Source organism: Drosophila montana, unplaced genomic scaffold (assembly GCF_035044405.1).
Source record: "Drosophila montana isolate Dmon_TW-CO22-7 unplaced genomic scaffold, ASM3504440v1 contig_3833_1, whole genome shotgun sequence".
Taxonomy (NCBI): Eukaryota; Metazoa; Arthropoda; class Insecta; order Diptera; family Drosophilidae; genus Drosophila; species Drosophila montana.
The window spans coordinates 1,289,445-1,315,738 of NW_026998704.1; the positions used below are offsets into that span (position 1 = coordinate 1,289,445).

At 40.5% G+C, this 26,294-nt stretch overlaps 1 protein-coding gene across 2 annotated transcripts in view; it reads left to right on the plus strand.

Annotated features, from left to right (window-relative positions):
- Dscam1 (Down syndrome cell adhesion molecule 1) overlaps positions 1-26,294 on the plus strand; it is a 73,978-nt gene that overhangs the window by 13,953 nt on the left and 33,731 nt on the right. Inside the window, exons 3-8 of one of the 2 annotated variants that reach the window (XM_064696078.1) lie at positions 7,157-7,501; positions 9,262-9,423; positions 9,604-9,765; positions 10,278-10,439; positions 15,188-15,337; positions 23,386-23,509. In XM_064696078.1, coding sequence (XP_064552148.1) covers positions 7,157-7,501; positions 9,262-9,423; positions 9,604-9,765; positions 10,278-10,439; positions 15,188-15,337; positions 23,386-23,509 — 1,105 coding nt within the window. Of the gene's footprint in view, positions 1-7,156; positions 7,502-9,261; positions 9,424-9,603; positions 9,766-10,277; positions 10,440-15,187; positions 15,338-19,288; positions 19,461-23,385; positions 23,510-26,294 lie in introns of those variants that run through there. The other variant, XM_064696079.1, reaches the window with a different exon arrangement.

The following is a 26,294-nucleotide window of genomic DNA, read 5'->3' on the forward strand; positions in this document are numbered from 1 at the left end:
TTTATAGATGATATAAGGCATAACCTAACTACAGTACAAATATAAGCATCCTAGCTCATACGGTTTGGGTTGTGTGTTGGTCATCAGTCAGTCAGTCAATCAGTCAGTTTATTAGTGTAGATAAGTATAATGCTGAATAAGTTATGATGAGTTTTGCAACACTGTGCCACATGTTCAGACAGCCACGACGTCTGCTACCGCAATCAGCCATTCGGTAAGTGCACAACGTGACTTCTCCCTTTCTCGTTCTCTCTCTCTCTCTCTCTCTCTCTTATTTTATTCTCTCTGTGAGTACCCACACCTAAGCGCTGGTCTACCTTACCTCCTGTCAGCTTAACGGCGTCTCACGTGCGCCAGGTCGGTCCAGATACAGGGCATATGTGTATGTGTATTTCTGTCTGTCAATCTATCTTCTCACCTCTCCATCAGCAGCGCGTCGTCGACCACAAGGTGGACAGGTTGTGGTTTCAGTTGTCGTCCGACTTGACGCTGACTTCAATTGAAAGCTGGTCTGTCGGTGAGTTGTTAGAATTGCGTTTTGGCAATTTTCGCGTAGGCATCTAAAAACATTAGCTAATTGCATTTTGGCCAAACACTTATTAAAGTTTGCTTGCAGCCTAAACAGTTGCTGCAAACGTGACTTTGTGTGGGTCTTAGCCGCGAAACGAATCTAATGAATGAGTGGGCAAAACACAAACTGCCAGACCTTTTCCAAATGTTTGGCGATTCTCGAACAGCTGGTGAACAGGTTTTCAGCTCGCTGGCAGATGTTTGTTAAAACTCACAATCGCAAAGTTTTTATACCAGTGCAAAGATACTTATAATTTGGTCACGAATACAAAGAGATTTCTCGGATCCCACAAGATAAATATATTCTTAATCGGTATCAACAGCAGAGTATGCTTCTATTCTAGTCTCTCAGCTTGAAAGCCATCGTCATGAGACTTTGCTCCGGATCGGACCAGAATATCATATATCACTCAGAGGAATGATCGGGTTTCCAAGATATTTTGTCTAAGCTTGGCATAATTCGTTGAACCATCGTGTCAACATCTTATGATATATAGGTAGAATCGCTAGCAAAACAATTTCTAATTAATAATTAATAATAATTCTATTTAATCATCGGTGCGCCGTTGATACCTGTTCTTTCTTGTTTTTATATATGATATCTGAATAATACTAAATAATACGCATCAGCATTTTGGCACGTTTGATTCTACAGAAATACTGTATGAACTATAAGAAGCTAAGCCTGTAATGAGAGGGGTTCGGTCAAGTGCGTGTCTAAATAACTCATAGACTTGTTCTACTGTTGATAGAAATATCGAATGGATTGCGTGTCAGTCAGTGTGGTAAGCAGGCCTCTAAGCTGACCTCTGACCTGTGCGTGTTGAATTGTATGTTTGGGGCGGTCTGTGTTGGGCGCGTCAGTGTCATACGTGTGCCTATTGAACTTCGGCGCTTTGTTTATGTTTGACAGGAAGTTATTAATTTCTTATTTCCTTTCACTAAAATCATAGGTGGACGTAATTGCGTGTTGTTTTGGGCTTTGTGTGTAACTGGGAATGGGTTAATTAGATGAGGTAGGCATTGGAAGGGCGTAAACAGACACATAGTTATGATAAGGCGTGACATGCATTAAACGTATTCCCGTTCTCCCCAAATTGCGAACGACAATGAATCATATAACCGATATCTAATATCGGAAGCAGCTCTACAATAATATTCACAAATACCTTTCTCTTATTTTGATGAGCCTTTTCTATGGCTTGGCATTTTTTTTCTATGCGTCATCCTTTCGCACATATACATTTATGTACATGTGCTAACTTATTTGTTTACTTAAAATTGAATTTGCTTGCGACTGGCGTTCGTGCTACTGTTTGTTTACTGTGGAATGGTACTGGCCGTTTGTTTGATTCTAGACCGGAGACTCGTAGCGCCAGCTCCCACGTTGTACTTGCCGCATGTGGCACGGGTCGGCAACTGCAAAGCATGACCTTAGCTGACATAAATGCCACTTGGAAACCCCCTTCGTTTTAATCATTTTGCCACATCCATAATTGTGTTACTTAGTGCTTTAGTCTACGTTTGTGTGGGTATACTTAAGTATATTCCTATGTGTACTCTCTGTTGATTCATGTGTATTTATGTATGTAATTGGAAAATTGCGCGACACAATTGAGAGACGTAATAAACTTGCGTTCAGTTGTTGTTGCTGTGTTCGTTTTGGGATAAATCGCATTCGTCGAGCAGCTGCTGTCGTCACCAGCATCTGGAAAGACGTTGCCGGCATGGAACCGGTTTCGTTGGTTTGTTTATTAAGCTTGCGATTTGCCAAAACTTCAAGTTAGGGTAGAAACTGACCGAGCCACTTTGATATGACCATTCAAAAAAACACCTGCCGAAAAGATTTGCAAAAAAAAACCAAACAAACCGAAGATTCCAAAAGGTCGAGGCAAACAGTGCAACGGAAAGAAGAAGTCGCAAAGCAAAACCAACTATAACAAGTAATAAGTAAATGTTGGACTAAATAATACCCTGTACTCACCGCCCTCCAAGATATTCAAACTTTTTTTATACTCACATCCACAATAAACGTATCTTTATAGGATAAGTTATTGAATAAACAAGATTACAAGGGAATGCCTCTAATATTAGATATTTTTTAATCTGGGGGGAGGATGGAAAGTTACCACAAATGGAAATATTTTTAATGTTTTTATGTAATACTATTATTTTTTTTTATTGTGGGGGGAATAATGGAATGTTACTTTTAATATTTTGATATCATTACATCAAAAAGTCAATGACATAAGACGATGGGAAAAATATAGAAAAATACAACTCGTTCTGATTTGAATATGCGGGAAAAACCTTTATTTCAAATTTGAGGTCTTCAGTTTCTATACTAGTGGGGTAAGAGATGCTTTCGCCTGTTAATTGCAGTACATTACGAAACCAGTATGCCCTTTTTTAAAATAAATTTTCAATAAGTTCAGTGTATAAATAGCAGCGAGTGTCGCACCAAGCAAGGGAACAACAAGGGCAAAGATTAAATATATAATACTTATATATTTTATCTCCTACTCTTACGATGCACTGGTAAACAACAAATATATGAAATAAATATATTTTAAAAATGTAAGCAGAAATATTTTGCTCACCTCTTTCATACCCGTATTTATAAAGCTGAAATGGCAGTAACATATAAAAGAAGGCATTTTCTCTTGTTCAGGGAGCTTTATGGATCTTGCATTATCGGCTGGAATGCCTTGAATACCATAATAACTAATTTCCTGCGCCGAGCTGTCTTTACTATCACTCGAACTTTTTTCTAAACATTTATCCACAGTTCCACTCTATAGGAAATCCGTTTCAATTTTCAATTTAATTTTATGTATATACCAAAACGCGTAGCTTTATCTCCTAAAATTTCAATTTTGTGTGGAACGAGGGCTGGTGTCCAAAATCTAGGGATCTCTCATTAATATACCCATTCAAATTATGAGTCTCTAGCTCCAATATACGCTGATAGCTGGAATATCGTAGAGACGGGGTAAGCTTTCGTTGATCTGAAATAAAATTAATCTGCGCGGTAAAAATGGGGGGTCTACTAAATGTAAGTTCTTCAGTTTGTGAAGTATTTCTATACATATATAAACTCTGTGGGGAGACATAAATGTAATTTCTTAGCCATTTTCAATGGGTTCAGACAACGTTGTGTGACTCACATACGCGCTTAATGCTGATTTGATATATATGCATATAGTTTTAGGTAGCCTTTTTCTGCCCAAACAATTGCTTCTAATCGTTTCCGTAATTCCAAAAGTGAAAAGCATATGTGTAACAGCTGGAAGATATAATTTGATTCGCAAAGTCCGTCCCTCATTGTCGTCTTCATCGTTTCTTGCCATTTTGCGGCGCATGCAGACGTATATATAGATATATATTTATAATAATATGTAAATGTTTACCACTCATATATGTTTATTCAAGACTCACGTGCCCACTTGCCAACAGAGCCTGTGATGTTCATATGTCTACCATGTGTTCGCTGTTGCGCATTTTAATAATTTAAAAGGAATTGGTTTTTGAATGCGCCTCGCGTCGTCTGCGCATTTCCTGCATTTTAAAGTTAAGGAATTGTCGTAAGCTACGATGCCTAAAACTGTCCAACAATAGATATCCAATACGGCAACCGAAAATGAAAAGTTCCAGCACTTGGAAAAATACGTACATATTATATGCGACACACTCAAGCCTCAATTTGTCAGTCATTCCAGTTTTTGTGTTATTCTCTTGTTGGTGTTGTTGTAAGGCTAATTAATTCGTTTTCATTTGAAATGTCAGGGCAACACGCCGCTTGTGGTAAACTTGTGCCTTAGGCAAAAGACTATGAATGTTCTTTCGGAATGTGTACAATCAAAATAAAATTAGAATTGCAAAAATATTTCTAATTAGTTGCTGTAACCAGCTATGCTGAAAATAGGAGAAGATTAATTATCTGCATTTTTTTATCGTTAAACATTTAGGGTTTAGGGTTTAGGGTTTAGGGTTTAAGTGCGTATCACTTATAAAACATTGATTTGCATTACGAAAGTGCGTTAAAAAGCGTTTTACAACACTGTAAGTGCAGTGTTTTGTGGAGACTGACACAGTAATGTGCGTCAATCGCCCACTGCACGCGCCCTCTTTTTAATTATTTCGCAGCTAATTTGTTGCTGTTCGTGCTGTTTGTTTTGAAAGGCGAGCTGAGCATTAATTAATGCGAGAATGGAAATGATAAATTAGAGACAAGTGCCCACATGACCCAAAAATTCAACAACGCGCGGTTGAAGGACATGCGAAATAGTCGTTACAGTAAAGCAGAACGATAGAAAAATGTTTAAATATCAGAAAATTAAAAAAATTAATTAAAAGGTAAAAATACAGAATACACATTCATATTTCGTCCATTCCATCTATCCTGTGCTATCGTTAGGGCTGATTAATGATTACATGGATTTGAAAGTCAAGTGCTTCGCGGACTTTGGGTTATCGACGTAATAGGCAAACAATTTAAATAGCTTCTTTGACCTTGTTTATTGATTGACTGGTTAATCATATTTCGAATTAAAAATCCTTCATGTCTAAGTGGTCTTTAGATTAGATTAGAAATTGCTTTCCACGCAGCTTTCTGCTCGGAGTTTCTGGAACTCCAAAAACTTTCAAACAACCGTGTTCATACACAATTTTTAAAATTCGCTTAAGCCCGTATTCATTAAGTTCTTATGTAGGACTTTAAAAATCAGTTTAAAGCCTATCGCACAAAACTTCAAACTGCGCCCAAAAAATCTTTGCATTTTCACTGAGAAAGCTTGGCATCTACGAGAATTTTGATTTGGCCTGTGCGTTGATTACCAATCAGTCAGTCTGTCAGGACAAAAAGTTGATATAGAGAAATACATACCATATTTGTAAAAAAATATAATTTTCCGTAAAAGCAGTTAACTCCCATGATCGTAAACCCTAAATGGGCGTGGCTTTATAAATTTAACGGTTTGACAACGTACTCTTAAAAGTATAATAATAACATTCTTTTAACTATAAAATTTCAAATAAAAATTGCGGGTTTTTAGAATAGTTTTTTTTATACCCGTTAAAAGAGTTGTTTAGTTTGGGCAATGTCCGTTTTCCGCAGGAGCATCGTACAATAAGGCGTACCTATAAGGCGTATGCCGATAAGGTGTTGAGAATATATGACTCCATGGGGGCCTGGCAAATCGGAAGTTTATCTCCCACCCACTTAGAGTGAGAGTTAACAAATTATAAATGAATACTACTGATCAATTTCTCTTAAGATCTAAACTTGTATTGCGGCATATCAGAGAAGCAGATAAATTAAGTGGCTACCCTGCTTTAAGTTTTCGTTAAACTGCGATAGAGTATTAAGCAGTCAGTTGCACCCGACTGCAACGTACTGACTCGTTGTCATTGCAAGCACCTGTGCAGGGGCAGAAGGGGCGGGCCGTGACCATGCCAGTGCATAAAATTGAATATGAAATTGCTTGCCAATGCAAAAGTGACAATCCCAGTTGGGGGCTGATGGTTCTTTTTTTCACCTCTATCAGCTCAACACTTCTCTCGGCCTGGTCCATGGGCTGATCTCTGGCGGATTTTGTCGTGCGACAGCCTCCAAAGTGCCAACGAACGATTTTTGCCCCTGCTGCCTTTTGTGTGCGGAGGAAGTGAAAGAGCGACCAGTTTCAATAGTTTTGCTTTTGTTGTTATTGTTGCTAAAATACCCTGAACCAATTGGGTGTGGATTAAAAGGGGTATAATGTTTTTGTACAAATAGATGTAACAAAGACAAAGAAGCTTCGCTGCACTTATAAATATATATATATTCTTGAGCACAGTTGATCTAGCCATATCCGTCTATAAAAGCTAGAGCCGTGTATCATACGCAGAATGAATATTTTTGTCGATGCCTCCGATTGTTTCCAGCAGAACGATTTCCAAATAAGATTTAAGCATATGTCCGATGCAGGTTCTTCGTATAAATTGGTTTTCATTATTTTTCACTCACTAATACCATGTTCTTTGGTAAATACTAATATTTAGGTGCCATATACATGCACTAAAATTACAAAATTTTGAGAAGATTGGAATAGGAATGCATTTCCCATAGGATAAAAAAAAAGTATCTTAAGCTCTACGTGTTTCTTTTGTGTACTTAAGTATGCAAAGAAGAGTGTTCCAATTTTTGTACCGGCGGCTTGGCGTATCTCGTTGTCGGGCAACCCCGATTAAAGCACTCTTGCTCGATGTGGTTGTTGTCAGAGCAACACCGTCACCGTTCAGCACATACGGGCTTGCCGCTGGGCAGCAATAGCGACAGTCACTGATCCATAGCATTCAATTGTCGAGCAGCACCAAGCACGACAGCTATGGAACAAAAGCCAAGCTGTTGACAATTGACTTGACATGTCGACTGACAAATATGATGACAAATATATATATACGGACTTGGAGCTATGCATATTTGTATTGGAGTATATGTGTATACACAACTTCCGCTGCGTTGCCCTGAATATTTAAGCTGCTTTATGAGTTTTTAATTGTTATTTGTACTAATTCTTGACCATTTTCTCGCTTTTTCCTCTCGTAGCCACTGTTAGCAGCACTTTAGCTGCCAATCCACCGGATGCTGACCAAAAGGGGCCCGTCTTTCTCAAGGAACCCACCAATCGCATTGACTTCTCAAACTCCACGGGCGCCGAAATCGAATGCAAATCCAGTGGTAATCCCATGCCCGAAATCATTTGGGTCCGTAGCGATGGCACCGCCGTCGGTGACGTGCCCGGCCTGCGTCAGATCTCGTCGGATGGCAAGCTGGTCTTCCCGCCCTTCCGCGCCGAGGATTATCGTCAGGAAGTGCATGCCCAGGTCTACGCCTGTCTGGCACGCAACCAGTTTGGCTCCATCATATCCCGGGACGTGCATGTGCGAGCAGGTAAGTTGTCGGTGTTCTAGAGAGAGCGCGTTGGATACTACAGAGTGCAGAGCACGTCAATGGATGTTGGTTACCTTCGTTCTCAGCGATCGATAAATGTGATTAATCGATCATTAAACAAAATCATTTTAAGCATAGGTTTTTATTAAACAGCTTTAATAACTTCTAGTTATGGCTTTCAAAAGATGGAGATTAATTTCCAAATAAAAACAAATGAAATGTCTTTTAATATATTGAAAAAAGTATAGCAAAATTTATTAAATACGAAATTCACATCGTCCGATGCATTAAAAGCAGCGATTTTAATTTACGAACTATTATAATTTCTGGAAAGTCAAATTTCCTAATCTGTATTTTATATTATTTAAAAAAATAATTGTCCGATGTTATACTGAACTAGTCACAAATATTTAATAATTAGGAAACCTATTTATAATGTCAACCACATCCAATGCTTGCACTGCACTCAAACAAATAAATTTTCCAGTTTTACAGCAAGTTTCAGAACAGATAAATCGGCTGTCTACGTTGTTTTTAGGGCTGTCAACTTCTTCGCTTATGCAAACCAGGTTAAATTATCAACTGCACATGGGAAAGCGTTTAAAAATTTCTGATGATTTATTTAAACAATTGGTTGTTTATATATGCCGCGAAAAGGAAAAAAACATCTACTAGTCGAATTTGAAAAAACTTTTTCTTTGGCTAATTTCATTGAAATTGAAATCCCTTTAATAGGTTAGTTTTTTGCTTTTCCGGATTGCAGCAATGGGCAATGTTCGCGCGAAGCTTAAAGCTTTAAAATGTTAATGTCGGACTTTGTCGGTAAAGTTGCCTTGTTTGGACCACCTCCACCTCGCAGTGCAGCGAGGGATTTGCCATATGTCTGGCCTGTCGTCTATGCAATTTCATTGCAATTAATCGTTGTGCAAGCTGTTCGACAGTGCTGATGATGCCGATGATGTAATTGTCACATCAACACATGCCTGTCTTGAAGCTGGAGCCAGAGTTCATAGCAGCGACTCGCCAGAGTTGTGTGTTGCTCCGTGAACCTATTTATACACACTCTGTCTATACTGTCAGCTAAATCGCTGTGGAAATATCCATTACTTCCGCTTGCATAAACCAGGTCCAAATAGGCCGAAAGTTAATGACTTTTACCTAATTATGTTACCATCATATATGAGCAACCCCTAGGTTTGCCACCTGGCTTAGTCATCGCAGCTCGTAGCTCGACGTGTTAGTCAGCAATTAGCTCACGCCATGAGACCTAACCCAACCTGAGCTAGTCCCCTGCTCCATAGTCAGCTCTGGCTTATTATTGTCGTTTGGCTTTGCTTAGCATGAACTCGTCTCTGTTCCTATTAACTAAGTGAATTTATCATGTTGGCTTAGTGCCAAAAATATGTTTAAAGTGGAGACCGATGATAATGATGATGGCCACAACCATGTTGCTGCTCGACATGAAATATGGCTGGAGCACGGGCTACACCTCGAAATTCTGGTTGAATTAAATGGCTTTAATTAATATAGCGCTCGGACTGGGCCTGGCTGTGATTATGTTTATTTCGCACTTTCCACTTAATTGGCCGTTTAATTGTTTTCCGACAAACAGGAAATGCGCAAATTGTTTCCAGGAACCCAAGTCGAAAAAGTTGTCATGTTTGCACAGGTGTTTCGAGCGTGAGAATTGCTTGGCCTTATCGTAGAGTCTCATGGAATATATCATCACTAAACGCACTTCATACCACACCACTTTCCAGTTGTTGCCCAGTACTACGAGGCCGATGTGAACAAGGAGCATGTGATACGCGGCAATTCGGCGGTTATCAAGTGCTTGATACCCTCATTTGTGGCCGATTTCGTTGAGGTTGTCTCCTGGCATACCGACCAGGAGGAGAACTACTTTCCGGGCACAGAATATGGTGCGCTGCTCCCAATAGAACAACAACTATAAAACAAAAAAAGTCTAGCATAGCACTTTGCACTACATTCTTAGGCTTAGGTGTACTAAAATCGCATGGCCACAGCTCCATTATTCCATTCACGATCTATTTTCCCATCTTACTTTATAAAGATTTATTTTGTTTCTTCTATACGTTTAGTCGTTTCGCAACACTATGAAGAGGATATACACAAGGCGTTTGTCATACGCGGCAATTCGGCCATATTGAAGTGTGACATACCATCGTTTGTAGCTGATTTTGTAAATGTCATTTCCTGGCATACCGATCAGGAAGAGAATTTCTATCCAGACACTGAATATGGTGTGTGATTTTGGCTCTCTGCCTCTCTCTTTCTCTCTCTGTGTGTGTGTGTCGGTGTGTGCTTCTGTCTATGAGTGTTTGTGCGTGTGTTGCAAAACAGCACTACTTTAACTACTTCTGCAAACTATACCCCCAACAACAACAACAACACTCTCACACACAACCAACACAGAACAACACAGCATATGCCCACAGAAAACTCGTGTAAAGTGCAAGTACAGTTAACCAACACTAAAGTACTAAGTACTAGCCACACCCACCAACAAACAACACCAAACTGCTTCACTAATAACTGTAAAATACGAGCGACACAGGTGTATTATTGCAAAGACCTAACTAAATTAACCAACACTGGCCAGGTTACCAACAAATAGAACAATTCTCCAAGCTTCGTCAAGTGTCTCCACTTTTATTTGATGATTTGTTATTGAATATACAAATACTTTAGTTAATTTATTTTTTTCGAATTAGCTTAACTATGATTCTTATTTTGCTTTGTGGCTTTACTTTAGTCGTTGCCCAATACTACGATACTGATGTAAATAAGGCTTATGTCATACGCGGAAATGCTGCAGTTCTGAAGTGTGAGATACCCTCGTTTGTGGCTGATTTTGTTAGTGTTGTGTCCTGGCACACGGATCAGAATGAGGACTTTTTACCAGGCACCGAATATGGTTTGTGCATTTTGAGGTTATTTTAGAGAGAGAGTCATGTACAGTTGTGTTTGACCAGCATCATAGAATTTTAAGTGCTCCTCCCCAAACCATATTTTCATTAACTTTTCTTTTCTTTTTGTTTTCTTCTTGCATTTATCCTTCTTACAAAATGTATGCTGGCTAATTTTCTCAGTGCGTGTCTATGAGCCATGTTCTTAAACTATTATTAACCTGTGGACTTTCTCAGGGAAGTTGCGCGGCGCATAACTAAATATTTATGTACATCTCATCAAATTGCGCATTAAGGCCCATTAAATGCGCCTGCTACTCTCTTGTCGCTTAAAAGCTGAACCTCTCTTGTTTCAATTAGGCTGCTGAAGAGTTTCACACGCCCGTAACACGCAAGGTGTTGCCCCATTCCCCTACCTTGCACTCTCAACACGAAATCATTTTCATTTTCCCCTTAACCCCCCTCCCCGCAGTTGTGCAGCAGTTCTACGAGTCGGAGGTTAACAATGAGTATGTCATACGCGGCAATTCGGCAGTTCTCAAGTGTTCCATCCCATCGTTTGTGGCGGACTTTGTGCAGGTGGTTTCCTGGCAAGACGAGGAGGGCGAACTCTATGGAACACTCGAGGACCAACAGGGCATGGGTATATACTTACCTAAGCGATTCCACAGTTTATAAGATCGATCATATTGGAAACTAGAAGTTCCCGTCTACCCCATTACCCCATATTTGCTATTTGCTATTTTCTTTTCATTTTTGATCTACTTTCTACAGTGCGTGGTTTTCTTTACTAGCCTGCTCGTTGTTGCATAATACTTTCTCAACATTTTGCAGTCGTCAACCAGTACTATGAAGCTGAAGTTGTATCGGAGTATGTTATCAAGGGGAATACGGCAGTTTTGAAGTGCACCATACCAAGTTTTGTGGCCGACTTTTTACGCGTTGAGGCCTGGGTAGCCAGCGATGGCACGGAGTATATACCGCAGGATAATTTTGGTAGATTCTCCAGATATTGTGGTTGTTATATTTAAGCAGCGGCTTCCCACTCCAATTCCTGATTCTTTTTACTCTAATTTCATTCAAATAATATAACTTTTGCTTAAATTTTCATCTGTTGTTCAGTCGTTAATCAGTTTTATGGCGCCGATATTTTAATGGAGTATGTCATCAAAGGCAATGCGGCAGTACTTAAATGTTCCATACCCTCGTTTGTGGCTGATTTTGTTCGGGTTGAGTCTTGGATCGATGAGGAGGGCACCGAACTGCGTCACTCTGATAATTATGGTATTAGCTAATCGCAAAAATTAAGCTAGTTTAGTTTTTACTAATTTAACACGGGCCTTCAATATTCCATTTCACTTTCCAACTTTCTTATAATTTCTTACTTTCCGCTTGTTTTAAAACATTTTCAGTGGTCAATCAGTTCTATGAGGCCGAAATTATGACCGAATATGTTATAAAGGGCAATGCTGCCGTTTTAAAGTGTTCGATTCCATCGTTTGTTGCTGATTTTGTGCGTGTCGAGTCTTGGATTGATGAGGAGGGCAATGTCTTGACTTTCTCCGATAATTATGGTGTGCCTCGCATTGATTTGCAATCCTTAATTTTAATTAGCACCAACCAATCCCAACCAATTCCAAGCTTTACAAGTTAATTTGCTTTTACTTTATTTAACACCCGTTTCACGCAGTCGTCTCACAGTTCTATATAACCGAGGCCGAGAACGAGTATGTCATTAAGGGCAACGCGGCGGTGGTCAAGTGTAAGATACCCTCGTTTGTAGCCGACTTTGTGCAAATTGAGGCCTGGGTGGACGATCAGGGGGTCGAATTGTGGCGGGATAATTCAACTGGCGCCTATGGTACAGTCCAATCAAAACCTATTTATACTAGATTAGATGTAAACACTTAGTTCGTAACGACTGTTCCCACTCTTATTTCCCTAATTTGAACTTTTGAACTTTAATTTTCTTTGTGAAAATCATTTGCTTCAGTTGTCATACAATCCTATGAATCGGAGGCCGACAATGAGTATGTTATTCGTGGCAACTCTGTAGTTATGAAATGTGAGATACCCTCGTATGTGGCGGATTTCGTTTTCGTCGATCTCTGGCTGGACTCAGAGGGTCGCAATTACTATCCCAACAATGCCGAGGAGACGGGTACTGCAATCGATTATATTTCTAATTAATATTCGTAGGGGCGCCAATCCCAAATGTACTGTGTCCACAAAGTTTCCCTTAATTCATTTATTTCACAATTTCTTTAATCATTTTTATGCGCCCAACTCTTCGTTTCTCTCCTAGTTGTGCATCAGTTTTATCAGACACGCGTCATCGATGAATTTGTGCTGCGGGGAAACTCTGCCACGCTCAAGTGCCTGGTGCCCTCATTTGTGGCCGACTTCATAGACGTTGAGGCTTGGTTAGATGAGGAGGGCGTGGAAATAATACGCCCACTGCCCGACGAGTCCATGGGTATAGCATTAACTGCAGCTTTTAATCGATTAAGTTAGGCCTTAGTCTAGTTTTGTAGCCAGAACTCTTTTTCCCCTGTTAACCTATACTCCAACATTATCTTTGCTTTTTCGAATCATGCCCTGCTTATGTTTCCGTACCCAAATTATTGCCATTTCAGTGGTCAAACAGTTCTTTGAGTCGCAAGTATACGATGAGTACGTCATCAAGGGCAATGCAGCTATATTCAAATGTCAGACGCCGTCGTTTGTGGCCGATCACATCGACATAACCGATTGGATTGATACCGAGGGCGGTGTCTATACCAAGAACATAACGGGTACAGCACCTTTGCGTATCTTATTGCCATTGTAGAAACATGAAGGGGCCAACCATCCAACATTACCTTATGATTTATCCTCGTTTATCTGATATCATCAGCCTATTTCATGGAAGCCCATCTTCCTATCTCTCTCTCTCTCTCTCCGTCTCGTTCACTTTGCAGTTGTGCCACAATCCTACAGCGTCAATGTCATGGATGAGTCCATTCTGCGCGGCAACAGCGCAATCCTTAAATGTCATATACCCAGTTTTGTTGCCGACTTTATTGTGGTCGACTCGTGGGTCGAGGACGAGGAGCGTGAAATATATCCGCAGGCCGATGTCACAGCTAGCGGTAAACCACTAGCTTTAAGTTTTCTAAGTGTTAGCCTTGCTTCTAGTGTCATGCCACACACACACACAAAACAAATCCCGTCCAATTCAAATTTCAAATTTCAATGCCAGCTTGTTTAGTCGATCATTCAGTGCCTTGGTCCCTGACTTTCTCTAACAGGCCCCAAACTACTGCGCTGTTAGGCATTCGATTACTTTTGCTTTGCTTTACTTTCAATTTCAATTTCTCTATCTTTTTTATTATTTTTATTTTCCGCCCAAACTCCGAATCTCTTCTTTTTATTTTCACATCCTCTCCCACTCCAAACAAACTCCAAGAGTCGCTCCTGACTTGCCAAAATCCATTCACAAGAACCTACCCCTTCATGTAGTTGAAAGTAGCGTTGTTTTGTAGCCTAGTGTAAATAATTTAACTGTAAATATGTATTAACAAAAATGCTAATAATTATATCATCAATTTGTGCATATGTAAAGATGTATAAACATGTACCATATATCGTAACCCAAAGGCTGTTTAACAAAAATCATCACATGATAATCCACATCAGCTAAAAATATTGGCATTTTTGTTGTAGCATGAATATCATTAAGAAAAGAAATTGTGGAAATATCTGTACTCTTTAGAAGAATTTTTTTACAGAGCAGCTCAATAATATTTGTGAAAGTCGAGGCTGCAAGCCCAAGAATAATATTCGTTAGCCCAGTTCACAATTCGAACTAATGCTTTGCCTTAAGGTTCGGTTCATCTAACTGGTTTTCTACACCTATGAACCTAGGTTTCACTGCGAACCTCTCTTGGTCACATTTTGTATATATTCAATAGAACAATTAAAATAATAATATAAATTAAATTATCGAAATAACTTAACTTTTCAGATTTTTTGCATTTTCAAGAAAGTAGTAAATGTTGCGATATTATATATATATTAATTATTATATTATATTATGCTCTAAAATAAAAAATATATATTTCGATTTAATTTGGAATTTCGTTTTGGCTCGTTTCAAAACCGGTTTGCAGCCTTGCTCAGAATATTAAAAACAGTATATATTAAAACTATGATTAAATTTTCTACAATTTCTTTTCGACAAGAAACAGCTTGTCATGGTGTAAAGTTAGTGATAAGTGAAATAATTATTTTAGACTAATTTATTGTATTGTATAAAAAATGCAATAAATTATTGTCTGAACGGAATGTTGCTTGTTGTTGTAAGACTGAAAATTGCGGTAAATATTTAAAACAAATTCTTGTAAAAAGTTAAAAACTTCAGTCTTGCATAAGCATATGCAAATGTAAATGGACTAAAACTTCATTAAATATTTAATATACATCTCGAAAGCCACATTGCATGATACTAACAATTGACATAATTATTAATTTGCACAAAGCGTTAAGATCTAAGAGACCGAAAATATATGAATTCCTGGTTTATTTTTATATTTCTGTGTCATGTGGCTTTCGATGGCGATGCGAAAAATTCAATTAGAGCAACGATTTTAATTGAGTTTTTTTTTAATTGTCTAAAAAGTAGCTTTGTTGTATGATAGCTTAAGTTTACCCCGGTAACGTCATCACTAATATATTTTTTATTAATTACTTTTCAACTCAAAACAATATATATTAGACGGCAAATACCTCGTTCTGCCCTCCGGCGAGCTACACATTCGTGAAGTCGGACCCGAAGACGGATACAAGAGCTACCAATGTCGGACCAAGCATCGTTTGACTGGAGAGACGCGTCTGAGTGCGACCAAAGGACGTTTGGTCATCACAGGTAAGTCGGCCTTGTTTGCCAATTGTTATCCTATTGCAAGGACCTCAGTTATCCGTTCTAGTGGCAGTTATTTAAGAAATACCTTGTTTGCCATATCTTGTTTTCAAGGCAAACCTGTCTGAAATGTGAACACAAACAAATTGAAAAGCTTGCAAAAATAATAAAAAAAGCAAATGTTTACGGTTCAAACCTCGCCCTAAAATTTAATACGTAGTACATGTTTTGGATTAAACATTGTCTTATCAGATTACTTATAATTTTCAAAAGAAAAGTCTTATTTATTTAATTAATTATATTCACATAATTTATTGGCTTAAGCTAGAAAATTATTTTGAAATATTGTTCGATTCAAATTATCCGGCTTAAAGTTCAGTTCAAGGGAATTACAAATTGGAATTTCGAGTTCAAGCCGATTCGGCTAAAACAGGCTTGCGTCTTAACCAAAATAAACTATTATTTATTAATTTCAAAGAATGTCTCTTGAATTTAATTTAAACAAATTTTATAATGACCAAAAATGGTATTTTTTTAAAATAATCACTTAAGCCAACTTATAAATAACTTATAAATGTGCATACAAAATAGGAAAATAAATAAATACTTGCTAACAGATGGATAACTGAGGTTTAACAGCGTTAAGTTAATTTCATGCAGCTATAAAGCAATATATTAAACGTACTATATTTAAAATGAAAAATGATTTTTGTAAATTAAAATAGTATTTTAACTGTGTGAAGTTTTCTTAGTGTGAAAATAAAAGTCTCTGGCCTTAAATGTCAAGCATTAAGCTAACAATTTTGGCTTGTGACTTTTTTAATATATTTGGAATATTAAATTGTAAATTAAAGTAAATTTTTAAAATTAAAAAATAAATATGATTGGCTTAAAGATTTAATTTATTCAATTACAAAAGTCTCTGCTTTTTCCATATACTAAAGTACAAATATATTCCAAATATAGAAAGCGTTACAGGGAAAATGCTATGTGAGATAAATTTATATACTCATTGGCAATTTCCTTGCTTCGCCTGTGAATTACTGAGATTTTAATAGTTCAGTAATTTACATTATTTACAATTTAAAAATATATATTTTAGAGCAACAATATTTTGATAGAAACTGATATCCAATATTCAATCAAAAAGATTTTTTACTTAAAATCTCTTTCTTTGTGAGGAAAAATCAATGGATAAAAAAATTAAAATTAATTGATGTATACTTAAATCTTATAATGTCTATGCAGTATGGTCAGAAAATTGTTGCTCTGTACTAAATTGAAAACTGCCTGAATGTTGGGATAGGGTACTCGACAATGCTATGAGCTTGAAATAAAGCTAAGATAGAGGAAAATTTAATTGGTCCGTTTTAATAAAGAGCTTGGCTTACCAGAGCCTTACCAGGGCATTATAATTGAATTTCAACTTTCCCAAAATGTTATATCAATGCGCCCAAGGTAAGTGCCAACAACCAGTACATAGCTATAGTCATATTTTACCGAAATTAAATGCAAATCTAAAACTTCATTTTCCGTTTCGATTCATTCACAGAACCAGTCGGCAGGGTTTCGCCCAAGTTCCCAACCACACAGACAAGTAGCAGCTTTACGAGCGCAGCCAATAACAGCCTCACTTTGCTGTGTCCCGCTCAGGCATTTCCGGCGCCATTATCTAGGTGGGCCAGCCAATGACATCTCAGTTCGCTCAGACCCAACTTTGGCCAGTTTTCCTTGTCCTGCACAGACTGAATGTTTTTTACATTTTCAAGAACCCATTGCAAGCGTTGGTCCTCGTCTGCTTTCTGGCAACGATATTAAAGTTGTGCAATACGCTGCAGAGCGTCCCATCACTTTGCTATGCCCGGCACAATCGTACCCTGTGCCCCTCTTTAGGTAAGACTTATCCCAACTTAAGGCAGGCCAAGCCTTGCCAATGTGTAAACCAGATATCTTCCTCGCCAGAGCCCGTTGGCAGTGTGGGACCACGCCTCACGAGCGGCGATGAGTCTCGCATCCTCAAGGTGCACATGGAGCAGAGCGCCACGCTCTTATGTCCAGCTCAGGCATATCCGGTGCCATTCTTTAGGTAAACTAGCCCAACATTTAGGCTTTTTTTACATAGACATAGACTAGCAATCAAATCACGTTTTATTTTATCCTCTTAAGAACCTGTGGCAAGCGTTAGCCCAAAAGTAACAGCCGGCGATGATGCCATCAAAATTCCGAAAGTATTACGGGGTCAGAGTGCTATGCTTATGTGCCCAGCTCAAGCCTATCCGGTGCCCTTTTATAGGTAAACCAGCCCAACATTTAGGCACAAATAATATAGTATCTCACATGTGTATTTCCGATTCGATCTAGAGCCCGTTGGGAGCGTTAGTCCACAGCTCAATGGTAATGGCAATCAGGAGCACATAACGCTTACTCGTGTTCCGCTTAATCACAGCGTTGCTTTAATGTGTCCAGCTCAGGCCTATCCAGTGCCTTTCTTTAGGTAATGCTCTATATCCCAACATAAGGCTTTATTCTCAACCATATACGGTAAATTAAAGGCATATTCCTTTTTTAATGCTCTTCTAAAGAGCCTGTTGGCAGCGTCGGTCCAAGGCTTACCTCTGGCGATGATTCACGCACAACCAAAGTTCAGCTCTCTAACAGCATTACTTTGCTCTGTCCCGCTCAGGCTTTTCCAGTGCCTTTCTATAGGTAAGCCAGATTCCATTTTCGAATTCAGGCAGTTTTCTTTATTCTATTGTCGTATTTCCCTTAACCTGGCTTAAACATTTACAGAGCCAGTTGGCAGTGTTAGCCCTAAAATTAATACAGGCGAAGATTACAAACACATTAAGGGCAGGAGCGCTCTAGACTTGAGCTTATTGTGTCCCGCTCAGGCATATCCACAGCCATTCTATAGGTAATATGGACACCCTGATTATCCCCAAGCGAACTAGGGCAGTTTTCAAGATCTAGACTTTGATAAGTCCTCTATAATGGGCTGCATTTCTCAATTACAGAGCCCATTGGTAGTGTTAGTCCTAAAATAACGAATGCGGATGATCTGAAACATGTTAAGGTCAAGAACTTGCATAGCCTGAGCCTCTTGTGTCCCGCTCAAGGCTATCCACAGCCGGCTTATAGGTAATGCTGTCTATAAAAATCTTAGCGAACTAGCCCAACATCTCAGCTGTTTTATAGTTTAAATTGGAAATTTTCCTTTATCGGGCATTTTATCCCATTCGAATTTCAGAGCCAGTTGGAAGTGTAGCACCCAAATTGAACTTTCTTGAACGCTTCAGAATGATGCAAATTCAGGGCGGCACCAGTTTCAACATACAATGTCCAGTGCAATCATATCCAATGCCCGTTTTCAAGTAAGACTAGTCGACAACCCTTTGCCAGACCAACATTCAGTTAGTCCCCAAATTTTGATATTAAAGATAACTACGCTTTTTAGAACCCGTCGGCAGTGTGCGTCCGAAAGTCAACGCCCAAGACAAACATCAGTTTATAGACGTGGAACTAGGCAATAGTTATTCCCTGCTCTGCTTGGCACAATCCTATCCAACTCCCGCTTTTAGGTGGGTCGCAAAATAACTACAAGTCTTTACCTCGCCTGACCAACGGCAGACAGTTTTCTATTGCATGTCCTGAACCGAAGAAATTCAAATTTTTTATTGTAGAACCCGTTGGCTCTGTCAAGCCCAAAATAAACGTCCAGGACAAACTACAGACACGCGAGATAGCCCAGCAGGCTGGATTTGCCCTGCTCTGTCCGGCGCAATCATATCCCATGCCTGCCTTTAGGTACTCCCATTAAAATTGTGCTGCATGTCTTGAAGCCATTTTGTGAGCTTGGAATTCCGCAAATAGTCCAATTTACGACAGGTTGACCAAGGGGCAGACAATATAATTAAAGTGATTATTTTGTTAGATCCATTTCCTCATTTCTAGGCAGGCAGTTTTCAAATAATTTGAGACACTGTGTTACATTTGCAATGTTTACAGAGCCGATAGGCAGTGTTCCGCCAAAGGTTGGCATAGCTGATGAATTGTCCAATACGCGAACCGTGCAAGGTGCCAGATTTAGCCTGAAGTGTCCTGCGCAATCGTATCCCATACCAGCCTATAGGTAGGACTTTTGTCGGAGCCAGTAAGCATTCAGGCAGCTTTCGTGGGCTAGAAAGGTCTAGTTAAAGGCATGTCAACATTTTGTGTCGCTTTCAGAACCAATTGGCAGCGTTCCACCCAAAGTTAGCATAGACGACGAAGTAGCCAATGCTCGCGCGTTTGTAGCCAGGAGTTTGAGTCTTAAGTGTCCTGCCCAATCATATCCCATACCGGCATATAGGTATGTTTTCCCAATCCAACTCAACATTCAAGTAGTTGCCAAGACCCAAGCCTAAAAGTATGTCTTTATTCCCGCTAGAGCCTGTTGCCTCTGTCCCACCCAAACTTAATCTGCTCGAGCGAGTGCGCACTATGGAAATACTTTTGGGCTCTAAATATGCCATGCAGTGCCCGGGTCAGGCGTTTCCGGTACCCACCAACAGGTAATCCGATTCCTTCTCAACTTCAGGCTGCTTTCAAATGTGCATCTGCATTCCCACAGCAAGGCTTAAGTGTAATAATCAATTTCAGAACCCATTGGATCTGTTCCACCGAAAATCAATAACATAAATGACAAATTTCAATTGATGCAAGTTAAGCTGGAATCCAATTTCGCTATGCAGTGTCCCGGCCAGGCTTATCCAGTGCCTGTAGTTCGGTTAGTTTACTTTTCCATAGCATAAGCCTAAGAGACCTAACCAACATTTCGGGTTTAGCCTGCTGGTTAAATAATCTTATTTTATTTTCTTATACTAGAACCGATTGGTTCGGTGCCGCCCAAAATTACGAATCTGCATGACAAGTTTCAGTTTGTTCAAGTGAAGTTGAGTGAGGATTATTCTATGCAATGTCCGGGTCAAGCATACCCTGTACCCATAGTTCGGTTAGTTTCTTTTTAATTTATTATTTCACTAGTAATTATTATATACTCTTTTATAGAACCGATAGGGTCTGTGCCACCGAAAATCACAAGTCTTCACGACAAGTTTCAAGTGCAGCAAGTGAAGTTGTCTGAGGATTATTCCATGCAATGCCCTGGCCAGGCATATCCCGTGCCCTTAGTTAGGTTAGTTCGAAAAACCCCTCGACCACATTCAGTTCTACAGTTGAGATTTAGATATTTAAGCATAAGCACTTATGTATTTTCCATTGTAGAACCCGTGGGCTCTGTGGCACCTAAAGTCGATACTCGGGATGAGTTTACATTCGCGCGAACTCAGCTTGGCTTATCCAAGGCGATCATTTGCCCAGCCCAGTCGTACCCCATGCCAAGATTTAGGTAATTTGCTCAGCCCAACGTTCAGGCCACATTTCCCATAGAGGTCTATTTACAAACTATTCATTCCTGCTCACAGAACCCGTCGGGAGCGTAGCCCCTAAAGTTGATATCAAAGATGAGATTAACTACGCTCGTGCAGCTTTGAATCACAGTCTGGCCATAGTTTGCCCAGCTCAATCCTATCCGGTTCCAACCTTTAGGTAAGGCCCGCTCAGCATTCAGGCAGTTTACCCCGAAGCCTTCTGGCTATTTTGTTAAGTTTCTGGCATATTACAGAGCCCGTGGGCAGTGTTGCACCCAAAGTTGATGCTAATGATCGCATTAAGTGGGTTGATAAACCTAAGGGTATATCCCTGAGCTTACTTTGTCCAGCCCAGTCGTATCCAACGCCCGCTGCCCGGTAAGATTCGCCACAATCCAAATTTTCATGCAGTTTTCATTAGAGCATTCGTTGTAGTAGTTAAAGATTTCCAAATTGCTTGCAGAACCTGTTGGTAGTGTGGCGCCGAAGGTGGATGTTAAGGATCGTATAACATGGCTTGATAAGCCTGCGGGTCAAGCCTTAAATTTGCTTTGCCCCGCGCAGTCGTATCCCATGCCTGCGTACAGGTACGATTCACAGGCATATTTGGGCAGTTTTCTAAAAGTTATCTATACTCCAATTCGATCGACTAAAGTCGCTTGTCCAATCAAACTGTTTCAGAACCCGTCGGGAGTGTGGCGCCTAAGGTTGACATGCACGATAAAATGGACTTCACCATAAAAAGTTCAAATACTTCTTTGAATCTGTTTTGCAAAGCTCAAGGCTATCCTATGCCAGCCTTTAGGTACAATTAATTACGCCCTAATCCTATTCAGGCAGTTGTACTCCTTAGCTATATATAGTACACTCGATTCACGTGCTGCTTTTATTGTTGCAGAGCCTATTGGCACTGTGGGGCCCAAAGTTGATTTGAAAGATAAAGTTGCAATATCTCTTGCAAATATTGGGCTTCAACTGAGCTTAATTTGTCCTGCGCAAGGCTATCCTATGCCAGCGTTTAGGTAAGGGTGCTCTTAACCAGCAACAGGCAGTCTCAAGAATATATTATTAACCTTATGTCCCAATTGAACCCCCAACAGAACCTGTGGGATCTGTTGCACCCAAGGTAGTCATGAACGATAAGCTGACGTTCTCTTCAAAAGCCTTAAATGTGTCACTAAGTATTTTGTGTCCAGCTCAAGGCTATCCAATGCCCTCATTTAGGTGAGAATAACATTCAGGCAGCAAGTATTATTCCATCAAATTTGTCAAATGCGGATTGTGCTTGCCACTCTCCTTTTCAGAACCCGTTGGCTCTGTTGCACCGAAAGTCGATATTAATGATAAAGTCAAAATAGCCATCATTAGATCGAGTAACTCCTTAAGTTTGGTGTGCCCAGCTCAGGCTTACCCAATGCCGGCGTTTAGGTAATGCATAGTCGAGTACCTTTGAGCCAATGCAGTCAGTAGGATCTTTAGGATATTCTGAACAGAGGAAAATGTTTCTTTTGAATATTTGCAGAACCAGTTGGCTCAGTCGCGCCCAAAGTAGAAATTAAGGATAAAGCTGGCATATTTTTAGCCAGTTCTGAAAACTCGTTAGCCTTGCTCTGTCCCGCGCAGTCATATCCAATGCCCGCCTTTAGGTAATGCATTGCCTTTAAGAATCATGAGTTTAAACCAGCCCAATATTAAGGCAGCTTCAGATTTGGGAGTAGTTTATATTAATGCCGTAATGACTTATCTTTGCAGAGCCTGTGGGCAGCGTAGCGCCCAAAGTAGAAATCAAAGATAAATTGGGCATATTTCTTGCCAAATCCAACAAATCCATGGCTCTGTTATGTCCGGCACAGTCCTATCCCATGCCAGCCTTTAGGTAAGGCCCAAAGCCAGTCTTCTGTCGCATATCCCCCATTTGCATTCAGGCTGTTATGTAGCTGTAGGGTATATTTAAGTAAAGTCAATATCCTTTACAGAGCCGATAGGCAGTGTTGCGCCTCGGGTAAATCGCAAGGATGAGTTCAACCATGATCGCATAAGCAGCACACAGGCCATAGCCATACAATGTCCCGCCCAATCGTATCCTGTGCCAGCCTATAGGTAAATCGAGTCGAGTATCCTTTGCCTTGCAGTTCTAGTTGATAAGAGATACTCTTTGTATTTAGTCGCTTTTAACTTGTGCCTCATCCTGCAGAGCCTGTGGGCAGCGTGGCACCACGTGTCAACAAGCAAGATGGTCTGACACGCGACAGCATTCGATTGGGCCAAACCGTTGCCATCTTTTGTCCCGCGCAGGCCTATCCAGTGCCCTTCTATAGGTAATTGTGCGTCCAAAGTTCTCCAATTATAGCTCAGGCATGGCAAAGTCTTCAAGCATCATTGGCTACAAATTGTAATTAGCCATAAGCCTTCAGCTCCCATCCCCCCTCTCAGAGTCGCATGATTAAGCCCATTCATAACGGGCTGGTCAAACAATGACACGCAATAGTTGTGATGGGTTGAGCCCCGAAATTGTTGCCGCACCCGCCCCAAAAACTTTACTACAAATTTCTATGGCCCTTGCCGAACCCATTTAAGCAGTTTTCAAAGTTCGTAACTTGATCCTGTATTGTTGTTGATTAACTTTAATAAGTTGTTCAATTTAAGAGCCCGTTGGCAGCGTGCCGCCCAAAATTAGCATCGGGGAGCGACGCAAAGATGCAGAGGTGCCCTTGAAGGGAGATCTGAGCATCTTTTGTCCAGCACAGTCCTATCCAGTGCCAGCCTATAGGTAAGAGGGTGCCCAAGCCTGAAACAAAAGCAGTTTTCATTTAGTACGTAGGAGTTGTTTATTTTAAGCATTTATCAGAATACATAAACTGATTTTAATAGAACCCGTTGGCTCTGTTGGGCCCAAAATAAGTGTTGGTGAACGTCTCAAAGATGCGGCAGCTCAACTCGGCTCTACGTTTACGCTCTTTTGCCCAGCACAATCATATCCAGTGCCGGCCTTTAGGTAAATTCCTGTTGTGGCTTCTTTATCTCTATAACATTCACGCAGTTTCTCTATTTAAATTATTGACGATAACCAGCTTAATGCTTATGTTTTCTTAGAACCCGTTGGCAGCGTAGCGCCTAAAATCAGTGTTGAAAATCGTCTAAAAAACGCCGAGGCTCATTTAGGCGGCAGTTTTACGCTCTTTTGTCCTGGCCAGGCTTATCCAATGCCATTTTTTAGGTAAATCCATAGCTATTGCAAAGCTCAGGCAGTTTTAGCACTTAAGACGTTTACCTTTCAGTTTTAATGCTTAAATTTCAATTTGATATCTTTAGAGCCTGTAGGCACTGTGGGTCCACGGCTAACCTCAGGCGATAAGACTCGCAATGTGGATGTTTCTCAAACAGGCAGCTTTACTTTGCTCTGTCCCGCCCAGGCCTATCCAGTGCCATTTTTTAGGTAAAACTCAACCGAAACCAACTTCAGTAGGCATTCAGACAGTTTTCGACTAAGCCCTGTAACACCTTTGTAGTTGTCCAATCAAACATTCCCCTATAACTTTCAGAACCCATTAGCGGCGCAGCTCCTCGGGTCGCCCTGATACAAAAAAACAATCTGGAATATGTTTCTGTGCAAGATACAGTGGCCATAGTTTGCCCAGCACAGGGCTATCCAGTGCCTGCCTTTCGGTAAGGTTACATTTAAAGTACCCTTCTATAACTAATCAGGCAGAATTCAGTTTTTCCTTTGGTGTTTCTTAAATGTAAATGATTTTTTTCCTTTAGAGCCCGTTAGCAGCGCTGTGCCCAAAGTTGTTTCCCTGGCCAAATTTGATATGAAAACTTACGCCAGCTCAAGCAACTTGTCCTTACTGTGCCCTGCTCAAGGTTATCCAGTACCAGTTTATAGGTAAAAGCTCAAGCTCTAGTGCCCAACATTTCAGGTGGTTCAGGTGGTTTATTTTAGCTCTATGTTTAGTTTGATGCAATTTTTCAGAGCCTGTCTCGAGCACTGCCCCCAAAGTGCCGCCCCTACAGTCACGTCCCTTGATTGTGGCTGGCCACTCCAGCATTTCCATATTGTGCCCAGCGCAGGGCTATCCCGCGCCTAGTTTTCGGTAAGCTTTTTTTATTTGTCCAGCTCTATTCACCAACATTTAGGCTTTACATTAAGCTTAGGCCAGGTTTTCTCCAATTGACTATAAAATTTCGTTGCCATTTTCCAGAGCCCATTGCCAGCAGCCCGCCAAAGATAAATGCGCTGACGTATAAGCCCAACACTGTTCAATTCCATTCTGCCACTGCAATTCTTTGTCCCGCGCAAGGTTATCCAGCTCCTAGTTTTAGGTGCGTTAATATATAAGTGAGGGGCTTAAAGGGTGTTATTCTAAACCAACATCAGGCCAGAAATTATTTGTATTTTATTATTTTTCTCGAACAATTCACAGAACCCATTTCAAGTACAGCCCCTAGAACACCAGCCCTGGTCCAGAAACCTCTCGAACTGCATCAGAACTATTCGATTTCATTGCTTTGTCCAGCACAGGGTTATCCAGCGCCTAGTTTTCGGTAAGCCGAAACTGTCCGGTACCCAACATTCAGTTAGGTTGAAGTTTTTTGGCGTTGTACAAGATTTCTGTTGACTATTTAGAGCCCGTGGGCGGTAAGGCACCCACTCTGCTCTCCAACGACATCAAACGCTCTTGGATCGAACGCATGCTGTCCACCAATTTGGCGCTTTTTTGTCCCGCTCAAGCTTATCCAGTGCCCGCATTCAGGTTAGAATAGTTAAAGAATATAAAAAAAAAAAACAACTGAGAAATAGCAATTGCGAGGGATTTCAGTCAGTTAATTTAATTTATTTTGCAGAGCCAGTTTCAAGCACGGCGCCGCGAATACCTTCGATAATGAGTAAACCCTTTGAGCTGCACATGGGCACAGATATATCGCTGCTTTGCCCAGCTCAGGGTTATCCAGCGCCAAGCTTTGGGTAAAATAATCGTCTTGTATGCCCTATATTAACATTCAAAGGCTTCTGCTAGATAGTTCCTAAATTCCTGTTCCCACACAGAACCCGTTTCGGCCAAGGGTCCCACTCTCTCCATTGACACGAAATGGTCTGGGATCGAGCGGCAGCGCGGCATAGATATCGTGCTGTTGTGCCCGGCGCAGGCATTTCCTGTTCCTATTAGCAGGTTAGTCAGAAAGCCGCAACGCAATCGGTGCACAATGCGTGCCTTTATTTATACATGAGGCGTGTGAACTTTAACCCCGAGCGAGGGGCCAAACGCTGGTTCATTCATAAAATGTGCGCGCCAACCAGTCAAATAGGCGCACACACACTCATAAAAAGTAAGCTAAATAAACAAACCGAAGCCGGTGGCAGCGGGCGTATTCATAGAAACGCGCCGCAAAAGGCAATCAAATGCAGCTGCCGCCCCCCTCCCCCACACATTTGTGTGTGTCGATGGCTTTGCGCTTGTGTGCGTGACTGTTTGTAAACAACAGCTGATGCGACTTGTGTGCGCTCTCTCATGCTCTCTTTGCCAGTGCGCATGCTCGTGATCCACACGAAATTT